The sequence below is a fragment of the Bison bison genome, unplaced genomic scaffold (genome assembly GCF_000754665.1).
Source record: "Bison bison bison isolate TAMUID 2011002044 unplaced genomic scaffold, Bison_UMD1.0 scf7180017864368, whole genome shotgun sequence".
Taxonomy (NCBI): Eukaryota; Metazoa; Chordata; class Mammalia; order Artiodactyla; family Bovidae; genus Bison; species Bison bison.
The window spans coordinates 1,551,791-1,562,207 of record NW_011494940.1 but is presented as its reverse complement, the minus strand read 5'-3'; the positions used below and the strand labels follow the sequence as shown (position 1 = coordinate 1,562,207).

At 37.6% G+C, this 10,417-nt stretch overlaps 2 protein-coding genes across 2 annotated transcripts in view; one reads left to right on the top strand and one right to left on the bottom strand.

Moving 5' to 3' along the window:
• CCDC176 (coiled-coil domain containing 176) overlaps positions 1-2,727 on the top strand; it is a 44,807-nt gene extending 42,080 nt beyond the window's left edge. The window contains exons 10-11 of the mRNA XM_010855758.1: positions 2,010-2,084; positions 2,245-2,727. Coding sequence (XP_010854060.1) covers positions 2,010-2,084; positions 2,245-2,395 — 226 coding nt within the window. The 3' untranslated portion in view covers positions 2,396-2,727. The remainder of the gene's footprint in view (positions 1-2,009; positions 2,085-2,244) is intronic.
• Positions 2,728-3,069: 342 nt separating this feature from the next.
• ALDH6A1 (aldehyde dehydrogenase 6 family, member A1) overlaps positions 3,070-10,417 on the bottom strand; it is a 20,199-nt gene continuing 12,851 nt past the window's right edge. The window contains exons 8-12 of the mRNA XM_010855754.1: positions 9,587-9,776; positions 9,210-9,391; positions 7,721-7,900; positions 7,352-7,450; positions 3,070-5,531 (exon numbers count right to left, since the gene is read on the bottom strand). Coding sequence (XP_010854056.1) covers positions 5,427-5,531; positions 7,352-7,450; positions 7,721-7,900; positions 9,210-9,391; positions 9,587-9,776 — 756 coding nt within the window. The 3' untranslated portion in view covers positions 3,070-5,426. The remainder of the gene's footprint in view (positions 5,532-7,351; positions 7,451-7,720; positions 7,901-9,209; positions 9,392-9,586; positions 9,777-10,417) is intronic.

Genomic DNA, 10,417 nt, shown 5'->3' with positions numbered 1-10,417 from the left:
GGGCATACACACTGAGGAAACCAGAAGGGAAAGAGACACGTGTACCCCAGTGTTCATCGCAGCACTGTTAATAATAGCCAGGACATGGAAGCAACCTAGATGCCCATCAGCAGATGAATGGATAAGAAAGCAGTGGTACATATACACAATGGAGTATTACTCAGCCATTAAAAAGAATACATTTGAATCAGTTCTAATGAGATGGATGAAACTGGAACCTATTATACAGAGTGAAGTAAGCCAGAAAGAAAAACACCAATACAGTATACTAACGCATATATAGAATTTAGAAAGATGGTAACAATAACCCTGTGTACGAGACAGCAAAAGAGACACTGATGTATAGATCAGTCTTATGGACTCTGTGGGAGAGGGAGAGGGTGGGGAGATTTGGGAGAATAGCATTGAAATATGTATAATATCATGTATGAAACGAGTCGCCAGTCCAGGTTCGATGCACGGTACTGGATGCTTGGGGCTGGTGCACTGGGACGACCCAGAGGGAGGGTAGGGGGGGGAGGAGGGAGCAGGGTTCAGGATGGGGAACACGGGTATACCTGTGGCGGATTCATTTCGATATTTGGCAAAACTAATACAATATTGTAAAATTTAAAAATACAATTAAAAAAAAAAAAACCTAGTAGGGCTATGGAAATGTGAATCTTTTTGCCATTTATTGCCAAAATAATACAGATAATATTTTGTTTTTGTTGTAATAAAGCAACATAAACAGACAAAAAAAAAAATGAAGGTGGTATGAAAGGCAAATGAAAAATATGGAAAACCATACTTTCCATATGAAAAATATAGAAACATTTCCATAAACATTTATGGAGCTATTTAAATTTTTATTTAATCCATCAATTCATTTACCATAATATATATTGAATGCCATATATATTGGAGAAGGAAATGGCAACCCACTCCAGTATTAATGCCTGGGAAATCCCACAAGAGTTTGGCAGCTATGGTCCATGGGGTCGAAAAAGAATCGAACACGACTGAGCGACTAAACGACAATTTATTGAGGATATAGTGTTAAGCAAATAAAGACATATGCTTGATTTCAGGGAGTTTATGATCTACGTGGGAAGAAAAATATTGTTCATGTCATCACACAAAGAAAAATACCACTCTGACATAGGTTCAAAGGAGTGGTATTTAGTGGTAAGAGAGCTTAGATTAGGGGAGTCTGACCTAATTGAGATCAGAAAAAGTCTCTGAGGAAGTAAAAACTTGAGCTGATCTCTAAAGGCAAACAGGAACAAAAGGGAGGTAGAAAAAGCATTCTAGACAGAAGAAATACAAGTAGTATTTTCAGTGATGAACTGGAAATCAACATCATCCTAATTTGAAAGTGGGCTCCACAGACTTACAAACAGTTTTAGTAGGTTGCTTTGCAAGCAAATAAAGACACCCCCCACTCCTAAAACTTGTCTTAAATTAGATGCATATGAAAGCAGCATAACCCCATTCAAAATCTGGCCGTATTAAATAGTCCAAAAATAAAGCAGATTCATTCAGGGAGAAAAAGAATACTCAGAGAATCAATAGATAGAATGTGGGCCATCTCAGAAGGTGAGAGGGCCTATTTTCCTGTTCTTAAACTAGATTTCCCAAAGTATTAGGAAAAATTTTCATACTGGGTCTATCTCCATTGGGTAACTTTCTTGTGTTTTGAGATTCTTTTTGTGGGAAGGGAATTTTTTGGGCTTGCTTTTGGTCAGTACTCTGGTTCAACCTTGCCCATCACAATTATTATCTGTTGTATGAATATCATGATTATCTTCATAAGTATTTCCATTTCTTAAAGTCAGTGTCTCAACTTTAGGAGAATGTAAGTTTTAATTAACTTGCCTAATATACTTGCCTCTGTGTGTGTATAATAGCATTTTTGAAAATTAGAAACCCATCCAATTGAAACATTTTCCTTTAGCAGTTTTAAAAGTGTAGTTGAAGTACATGGCATGTGACGACGCTGCCTCATTGTTAACATATCCCCACTACAGGAAATACAGCCAGAGCTCTAGACCTCCAGTTCCAGACTATGTTGTTCCGGACGATGAAACAACAAAGGAGTCTGGGTAAGCTCTCTTGACAGTCAATGAATGTGAGCCTGATCGCAGTGGTGGTTGTGGACATCTTATACATACAAGAATTGAGTGAGAATAACATAAGTCTATTTTTTTGAACCAAGTTCCATGTGTGTACAGTTGTTGACAAGTCTCACTGTCATTATTGTAGGGATGAAAATAAGCTTCAAGATCAAACGTTCATCACCCAGCAAGTACCAATCTTAAATTCTACTGGTGAACTGTTGATACGCAATATTCAGAAAGGATCACAAGAGTCTGACACAGTAAGGAGCTGTAATTTAACCAAACAATACACGTAACTGTTCCTCTTCCTCATGCAGCTTCTTCTAAGTCACAGTTCTTTTCTCTACTAGTCAGTTCTCAGGGATCAGTGAAATGAGTAATAACATTAGTATGAGATTGTGGACTTTTTTTTTTGGATTGTGGACATTTTAATATCAATGTCCATATTAAGGAAAGCATATATTGAATACAAATGCATATTTGTGCTTTTAGTGTGGAAAACCTATAAATTGCCTTTTGAAATATATAGCCCAGCTAAAATATGTACTATCATTTATGTAAGAATAAACATAATGACCCGGAGAAGGCAATGGCAAGCCACTCCAGTGCTCTTGCCTGGAGAATCCCATGGATGGAGGAGCCTGGTAGGCTGCAGTCCATGGGGTCGCTACAAGTTGGACGCGGCCGAGCAACTTCACTTTCACTTTTCACTCTCACACAGTGGAGAAGGCAATGGCAACCCACTCCAGTGTTCTTGCCTGGAGAATCCTGGGGACAGCGGAGCCTGGTGGGCTGCCGTCTGTGGGGTCACACAAGAGTCGGACACGACTGAAGTGACTTAGCAGCAGCAGCAGCAAACAATGACCACGTACCTCTTGGCTTTGTACAGAGCTGGGAAGCTGAGTCACTACAGGCTAGCAGATAAAGGCATTGTAAGGAAGTATGGTACCATAAAAAAACAAAACAAAAACAGGGTTTCAAGAGCTTTTTACTTGTAATTTGTTGTACATAATCAATTAGTACAATGTAGAATCTGAGAAATTTCAAATGAGGCCACATTTTTAGCTGCTACTAGCATGAACTATACAGACTTTTTTTCCATCTAAGAAATAAGAAAGTCTTCTGAGTAGCAAATAGCTAGCCAAATGAGTTGATTCTGATAATAGCAACACAGTTCTGATGAGTTAGCATTTCTTAAAGAGTGATTTCCCTTAAATGTAAGGAAAACTTAGGTGTCTCTGTGATTACATTTAATTCCACTTGGAATTTAGACAAAAATGACCTTTCATTCAACCCAGTAGTTGTTGGACTGGATTAAGTATTACTGTCAGTTTCCAGCTGTAATAAGAGATAAAACAAGGAGCATTCTATTACAAAATCATAAATTTCTATTGCCTCACCTTTAGGAAGGCAGACCTCCTCCCCTAAAAAAAAAAAAAAAAGGGCCAGTAGGGTCATAAAACATATTTTATTAAAGTTCAATCACCTTAAGTGATTGAAGGTTGTGACTTTCTATCTAGCAGGTGGTAGTAATATTAAGCCTAAAATCCAGAGTGCACAAACATTTTCAAGGTTTTTATCATCCTTAATTCATTAAATAACCCCCATGGAATAGGTTAGTATTATCTATGTAACTAATGAGGAAGCAGAAAAATTAATGACCCACATCATCTGCCTGACAACCAGAACTCTATCAGAAATGAGAAGCCGTCTCCTAGTTTAGTGGGTGAAGACCATATCAGAAAGACAGGATTCAGCCAGCATGGTAGAGCACAAAGAATCTATTCTGTTTAGTACATAAATTTCTGTTCTGACTTAAAGTTGAGCTATAGCAAAGAAACAAAAAGCATAAAGATGTTTGCAGAAGAGCTGTTAATGCATTTCTTCTACTACCTCACACATAGAGAGCTTTGAAATTTCTTAGGCTCTAATCAATTACTTTACATTAAGGGTTCTTTCATTAAAAAGTTATCACAAATGAGAAATGCAGGCAAGAGAAAAGCACAATATAAAAACTTCAGCAAGTAGTATCAGGTTAGACTTACTTTAGGTAAGAATCTTGCTCACACTTGGAGAACACTTGAGTTTGAAGGTTCTGGGTCTCTATTCCAAAAAGTGGAAATTTTGTTTTCCCCTTCCAAACTGGAAGAATCAGGAAGAATTTTTGTCTTGGAGAATTTAACAGTGTTAACCAAGGTTGTATCTTTAAGGGTGGTTCATTTTCTCCAACCCTTTGTTACTTAAAGTAGAGTACCAGGAGTCCTAAGAAATGTTCTGGTCTTGTCCATTATACTGATTTAGTCAGGATTAATTTTATTTCAAAGTGCAGAACGGTGGTTAAAACTTGTTTTCAGAAATAAATTTTGGAAGAGAAAAATACTGTAAAACATATAGGTAATATTTCTTCAGTTTCTTGTTCAACTAATGAGAAAAAGGCATTGCCTTTTTTTTTTAACCATTAATCATTTCTTAATAAATGTAAGATCTTGTTGAACATAAAAACAAAAAAAGAGTCTGGCTGACTCTTTTGATTTCTGGGCCTAATATAACTTTTGAAATAGTTTTCTTAAAAACAAAGCAAAACCTGCTGGCATCTAAGTTAATGACTGAAGCACTAATTAGTGATTACTGAAGCAAACCCTGAAATGTAACACTTGGCACAAACAACAAAAAGTTGATTTATCCAAAAAGTTGAGGTATCCATAGTAAGTGGTTTTAAGAAGCAGGAACAGTGACAATGGTAGAATTTGTGATCATGAATCACTAGGACAAAGTGGCATTCAGCAGGAAAGAAAGCAGCAGTTGTCACAACTGTGGGATAAGCAGAGATGGATTATGTCTTTGTAACGTGGGATAAATGAGAGGCTCCGCAAAGCTGGCAGAGGGGTCTGACCCACTGGCATTTATGTAGGACTGTGTTTGAGGATCAACCAAAGGGTGAATTATTTTTGACCTATGTCTCCTTCCAAGAGCTCCTCTTCCTTGGGCGATCTTCTTTACACGCACTAATGTTCCCTCCACGTCATTTATCAGAAATGGGGAGAATTTTTAGAAAACAGGTCTAAGCTCTTATTCCAGAGAAGCATTTCACAGTTAGAACAGTGATCTCAAAAATAAAATTATGAAGAGCAAGTGAAAATCTGGTTTCAGAGTTACACTAGGAGTCTCCCTATTAGCAACTTAACCGGGGTCAATGGTCCTGAGAAAGACTTTAGTTACAAGGTATTCCAATCCCAGGGATCTGATCTGAGTAAAGTAGGCAGTTGGAGTTGGTCAAGAATAAACAGTGATTACTCAGTATGCACCGAGTCTGGAACAGACTTGTTTCTAACGGCCCATGGTAGGCATGACTACAGCAGGTGAGGAAAGAGAAGCATCTTCTTCTTTCCATTGAGAAGTGATAGTCTTTAGCTGAGTATAGAATTGGATGCCCTACAGAGAACAAAGAAAAAAAAGAGTTATCATATATGCCTGGGGGTTTCATGATTCTTCTTTTAATCAACTTTTGAAGGAGGTATTGTGAAATGTTATTCATGTTCCTACTTGCAGAATAGGTACAACCAGAATTCAATAAATTATTCATGAGATAATCTATGTAAAACACTTAACATATTACCTGGCACATAGTAAAGAGTCAAATCTTAGCTATCATTATGCTAAAACTAGCCAAGAACATCTAAATGGAAAAATTGGACAATGTAAACTGTTAAACTTGTATTTATTTTATAAGAATAGGCTTGAGCAAAAGAGAATAGAGTGTACAAATTTAACACACAAAATTACTAGCAAGCTAGAAGAGTACTGTTAGAACACAACTCACTAGCTTGATTAAAATACACCTCTAGAATTAATAGACAAAATCTGGGCCATGTTAATATAGTGAAAACAATTTTAGAGATTATTATATACTTTTAATATAAGATACAACTAAAGTTTACATTTTATTATGTAAGAATACCTTTATGTCTTCTTTACAGAATGCAAAATAGCAATTTAATTACCTAAGGATTTAAGACTTCAAACACTACATAAGGTCAGTCTTTTACTCTACAAAGCCTCACTTACTGGTTCACGTACTAGAGTAACTTACAGTAATTAAACAAAGGCACGGGGCGGGGGCGGGGGGGGGGTTGAAAAAAAAACCCCAAACCAACAAACTTTTAAGCAACAGTTTTACTCTGCTTCCCTTGAAAGAAATGTCTAATAGTATCAAATTAATCATTTTTACAAAAGCTGTGACTAATGCACAAATTGGATAATCCATCTCGAAACAATGAGTGTTGTCTTAACCAGTTGGCCACACTGTCATACTCTGCTATGTAATCCCACCGTTAATTTATTATTAACCTATAAAGAGAGACCTGTATAGAAAACAAGTAATTTTTTACTGAAGGTTCCAAAACAGCTGTATTTCTGTGGGATTACAAAGAACTTTTCACTAGGCCATTTGTCCAACATGTATTTGGTTACTTGCTCTGGTGCTACATCCTTCAGATAATAATAATTACAGTGTGATAAGGGCTTCTTAACATGAGTTAAATAGTCTCATTGACTTGCCTCTGTCTACCTCTCTAACCTCATCTCTTACTACTCTCTCCCTCATTCACTCACTGGGCTCCAATCCATTTCTACTGTTTGATCAAGCCATGCCTGGTCTTGCTTTAGGGTATATGCACAAGTTGAAGGATGTGACAATGGTGGTAATTTGGTTCCAGATCTGCTTTATATAGTTATTTTTTATTTGATGCTATACTTACAGCATTTATTATATTTAGAATATTATTTAATATACAGAAGGTGCTCAATAAAAGTTTTAATAAATGAGTGACTAACAGGAAATGTGTGGTGGGAGCACTTGAGGGACATACCCAAGCCAGCACTGGAGGGGATGGTGGTGAGAGGTGACTTTCTTTAGCAAGTCCACACTTTAAACTGGTGGTTAACAGTCAGATGAAGGAGGGCAGAAAGGGGATATAGGAAGAAAGGGTCACAGGCAGAGGAGAGGGCATATACAAAAGCTTGGACTTACTCATGCTCTTCCCCCAAAACTCTGTTGCCTTGAGTTATTCAGGAACTAGCAAACTTTTATTAACTTTTGTTATCTTTTCTAGGGAACCTACTGACAAGCACTGCTGAACAACATATAACCTCACAGAAGCTGCAGGCAGTCCCTTTCTTGCAGAATCCTTGTTTCTGAATATGTTCAAGAGAGTTTCTTAGAGGAAAAATATTTTTTTAAAACTTGAAGTTACCTGTTTGCCATAGAAATTGGTGTCTCCCCTGAAGGAAGCGCGAGAGCCCGTGAATGAGAACATTGGCAAAGGCACTGGAATGGGCACATTCACCCCAACCTAAAGCAGAACAAAGCCACATCAACCACTAAGAAAAAGACTCCACGAAGGAACTCTCCATTTAGAAGCACAAGTGCCGGGCATCAGAGAGACGAATTTAACTACCCACCTTCCACCCGATCCTCCATCCCATGAGCTTTTATTCCTGAGGAAGAAATGGGGCATCAAGGGAGAACAGAGGGCAGTGACTGATCACTGTTTACCTTCTCCCCTTACACAGGAAACTGTACACATGGCTACAAGAATCTCCTAAAAATTCTGTTCACAAACCTGTCCAACATCCACCAGGTGGGAATATTTCCGAGCAGTGGCTCCATTGGTGGTGAAGATGGCTGTTCCATTTCCATATGGGTTGTCATTTACAATCTTGATGGCTTCATCCAAAGTGTCTGTTTCCAGAACTACAAGAACTGGGCCAAAAATCTCTTCCTTGTAACAGGTCATGTTTGGCTGCCAGGAGTGATGCATCGGAAAAGAAGTCAGTATTTTTTGCTTATTTGGTACTTTATTACCCACAGCTTACATGCACAATTTTTAGGTTAGTAATCTCTTTTCATTTTAAATCACCTGTAAAAAAAAAAAAGTCCTTTCTTGCCATGCTCCATCTTCCAAGTTACCAATCATAAGTAACTTGAAACTCGTATTTCTACAATGACATAACTACACTCCTTTCCTTTATGCACTGTATTTTTTGATCTCATGACCCATCACTAGCTTCCTGATTTGTGCCTGTATTACTTGTTTACACAACTGTTATGTTACTGAAAAGCTACTTGAAAATTCATTTTAGAAATCAAATATATATTAAAAACATAACAGGAGAATTTTTCTATTTAAAGAAATCCTGTGGTAAGTTTTCTGTAACATAAATAATCCTTTCTTATTCATTCCTTTGCCTCCTAAATGAGTCTGTCCATTTTTATTTTGGTATCAGGTCACATTAAACATTCAAAACATCTTTCACTACTGTCGCTGTGTTTGAAGCTGGGTAAGTGGATTTTTCCTCAGTGATTCTGTGGCAAAAAAATCTCATAATTTCTATTATACTTAGATTCAACTCTTGATTATTCAGGATTATAATAGGAATAGTGGGGATATATGAACTTCAAAAAAAACCTCTCAATGTAGTCATTAATTTTAGATAAGCAACTTTCAGAGTTTTGATAAATAAAAATTGACACCAATTCTTTTTCTTTCGTTGTTTTCTGGTGAAGATGCACGTATTTAATAAACATTGAAAGTGAAGTGAAAGTGTTAATCACTCAGTCGTGTCCAATTCTTTGCAACCCTATGGACTCTACCCTGCCAAGTCCATCTGTCCATGGAATTCTTCAGGCAAGAATACTAGAGTGGGTTGCCATTCCTCCTCCAGAGGCTCTTCCCAACCCAGGGATTCAACCTGGGTCTCCTTCATTGCAGGTGGCTTCTTTACTGCTGAGCCAGTACTAGGAGGGCTCAATAAACACTGGGTGGTTGATAGACTGTATTTGTGACAGAGGCTATTTATTCCTGCAAAGCCAAAAATATTCACTTTTTATCCCTTAACGGAAAGTTTCCAACCACTGATATAGTGGAAAGAGGTTGGGAGTCAGGAGGGGTGACTCATTCAGACTTGAGATAAAATAATTGAGTAATTCTGGCAAGAGATGAGGTCTCTAGTCATTAAATGCCTTCATTTATAAATTAGAGGAATGAGATTCCATTGTCTCCAGTGGTGCCTTCAGCTCATACGTTTGTGAAATAAATAATTCACAGTCACCTTGACATTTGAAATGATGGTTGGCCCAACAAAGTTCCCATTTTCATAACCTTTGACTTTAATACTTCGCCCGTCAAGAAGGATGGAAGCTCCTTCCTTTGTTCCACTATCAATCAGATTACAGACACGCTCTTTTGCCTGGGGGGTGATCAGAGGGCCAAGATCAGCTCCAGGCTGGTCTCCTGTAAACAATACAGAAGTATTTAAGGTCTTTATGAACATAAATGATGAGTGATAACTAAAGATGAATCTGAATGACAAGTAGTCCAGTACAAAGAGAGGCAGTGGTAAGAATAAACATGATTGCTCCCACTGGACAAGGCCAATGCAAAACCCAGAGCTTAGTGCCAGAGATGCAAAGTCTAAAAGTTGGTTACCTGCATTCACTCTTAGTTTTTTGGCACGTTCTACCAGCTCTGGCAGCCACTTCTTAGCTTCTCCCACAAGGATTGCTGTTGAAAGAGCCATGCAGCGCTGACCAGCAGCTCCAAATGCTGCCCCAACCAACTGGTTCAGGGTGTTTTCCTTATTCGCATCTGGCATGACTACTCCATGGTTCTTGGCTCCCTAAGGAAATACAGAAAGTACATGAATCTTCCTTGGTAAAATACAATTAGGCTAAGAAATTAAACAATCTAAGTTTTCAGATGAGAATTTAAGAAAAGGACTTGAGAATTTATCCTATGCTGCTTTGAAAGGAGATTTATTATCATTTTGATATTGCTTAAATCCTGGTTAACACTGAGTAAGTCTCCAAGTTACTTTTTCTTCACTTTCTCAGCTGAAAAGCTGACAGGTGTTTATTTAGATCAAAACTATTATTTTTTTTAAAAAACCCACCCCAAACAAAATACTGTCTCAATCACATTCAGATTGACAAGGTAAACACTTCATCTAGGAACCAAGGAGAACCCCCTTCTCTTTTCTAAGTTAGGTAGGAAAGAATCTGTTGTTTGTTAGGGTTTCCAGTTATATGAAGAGCAGCCTCATAAATTTCTATGTAGGATGATACAGGGTCATTTCCACATATTTACAGATATAGCTATAGTTGAATACATGAATAGATACCTTGTCTGCTACTTAACTGTATTGCGTTGCACAGAGCATTGATGTTAGACATAAAACACATATCGACGAAATATGTAGTGAACTAGCAGGGGCATAAATCAAATTGGCCAAAACACATCCAGCCATGAAAAGAAATACAC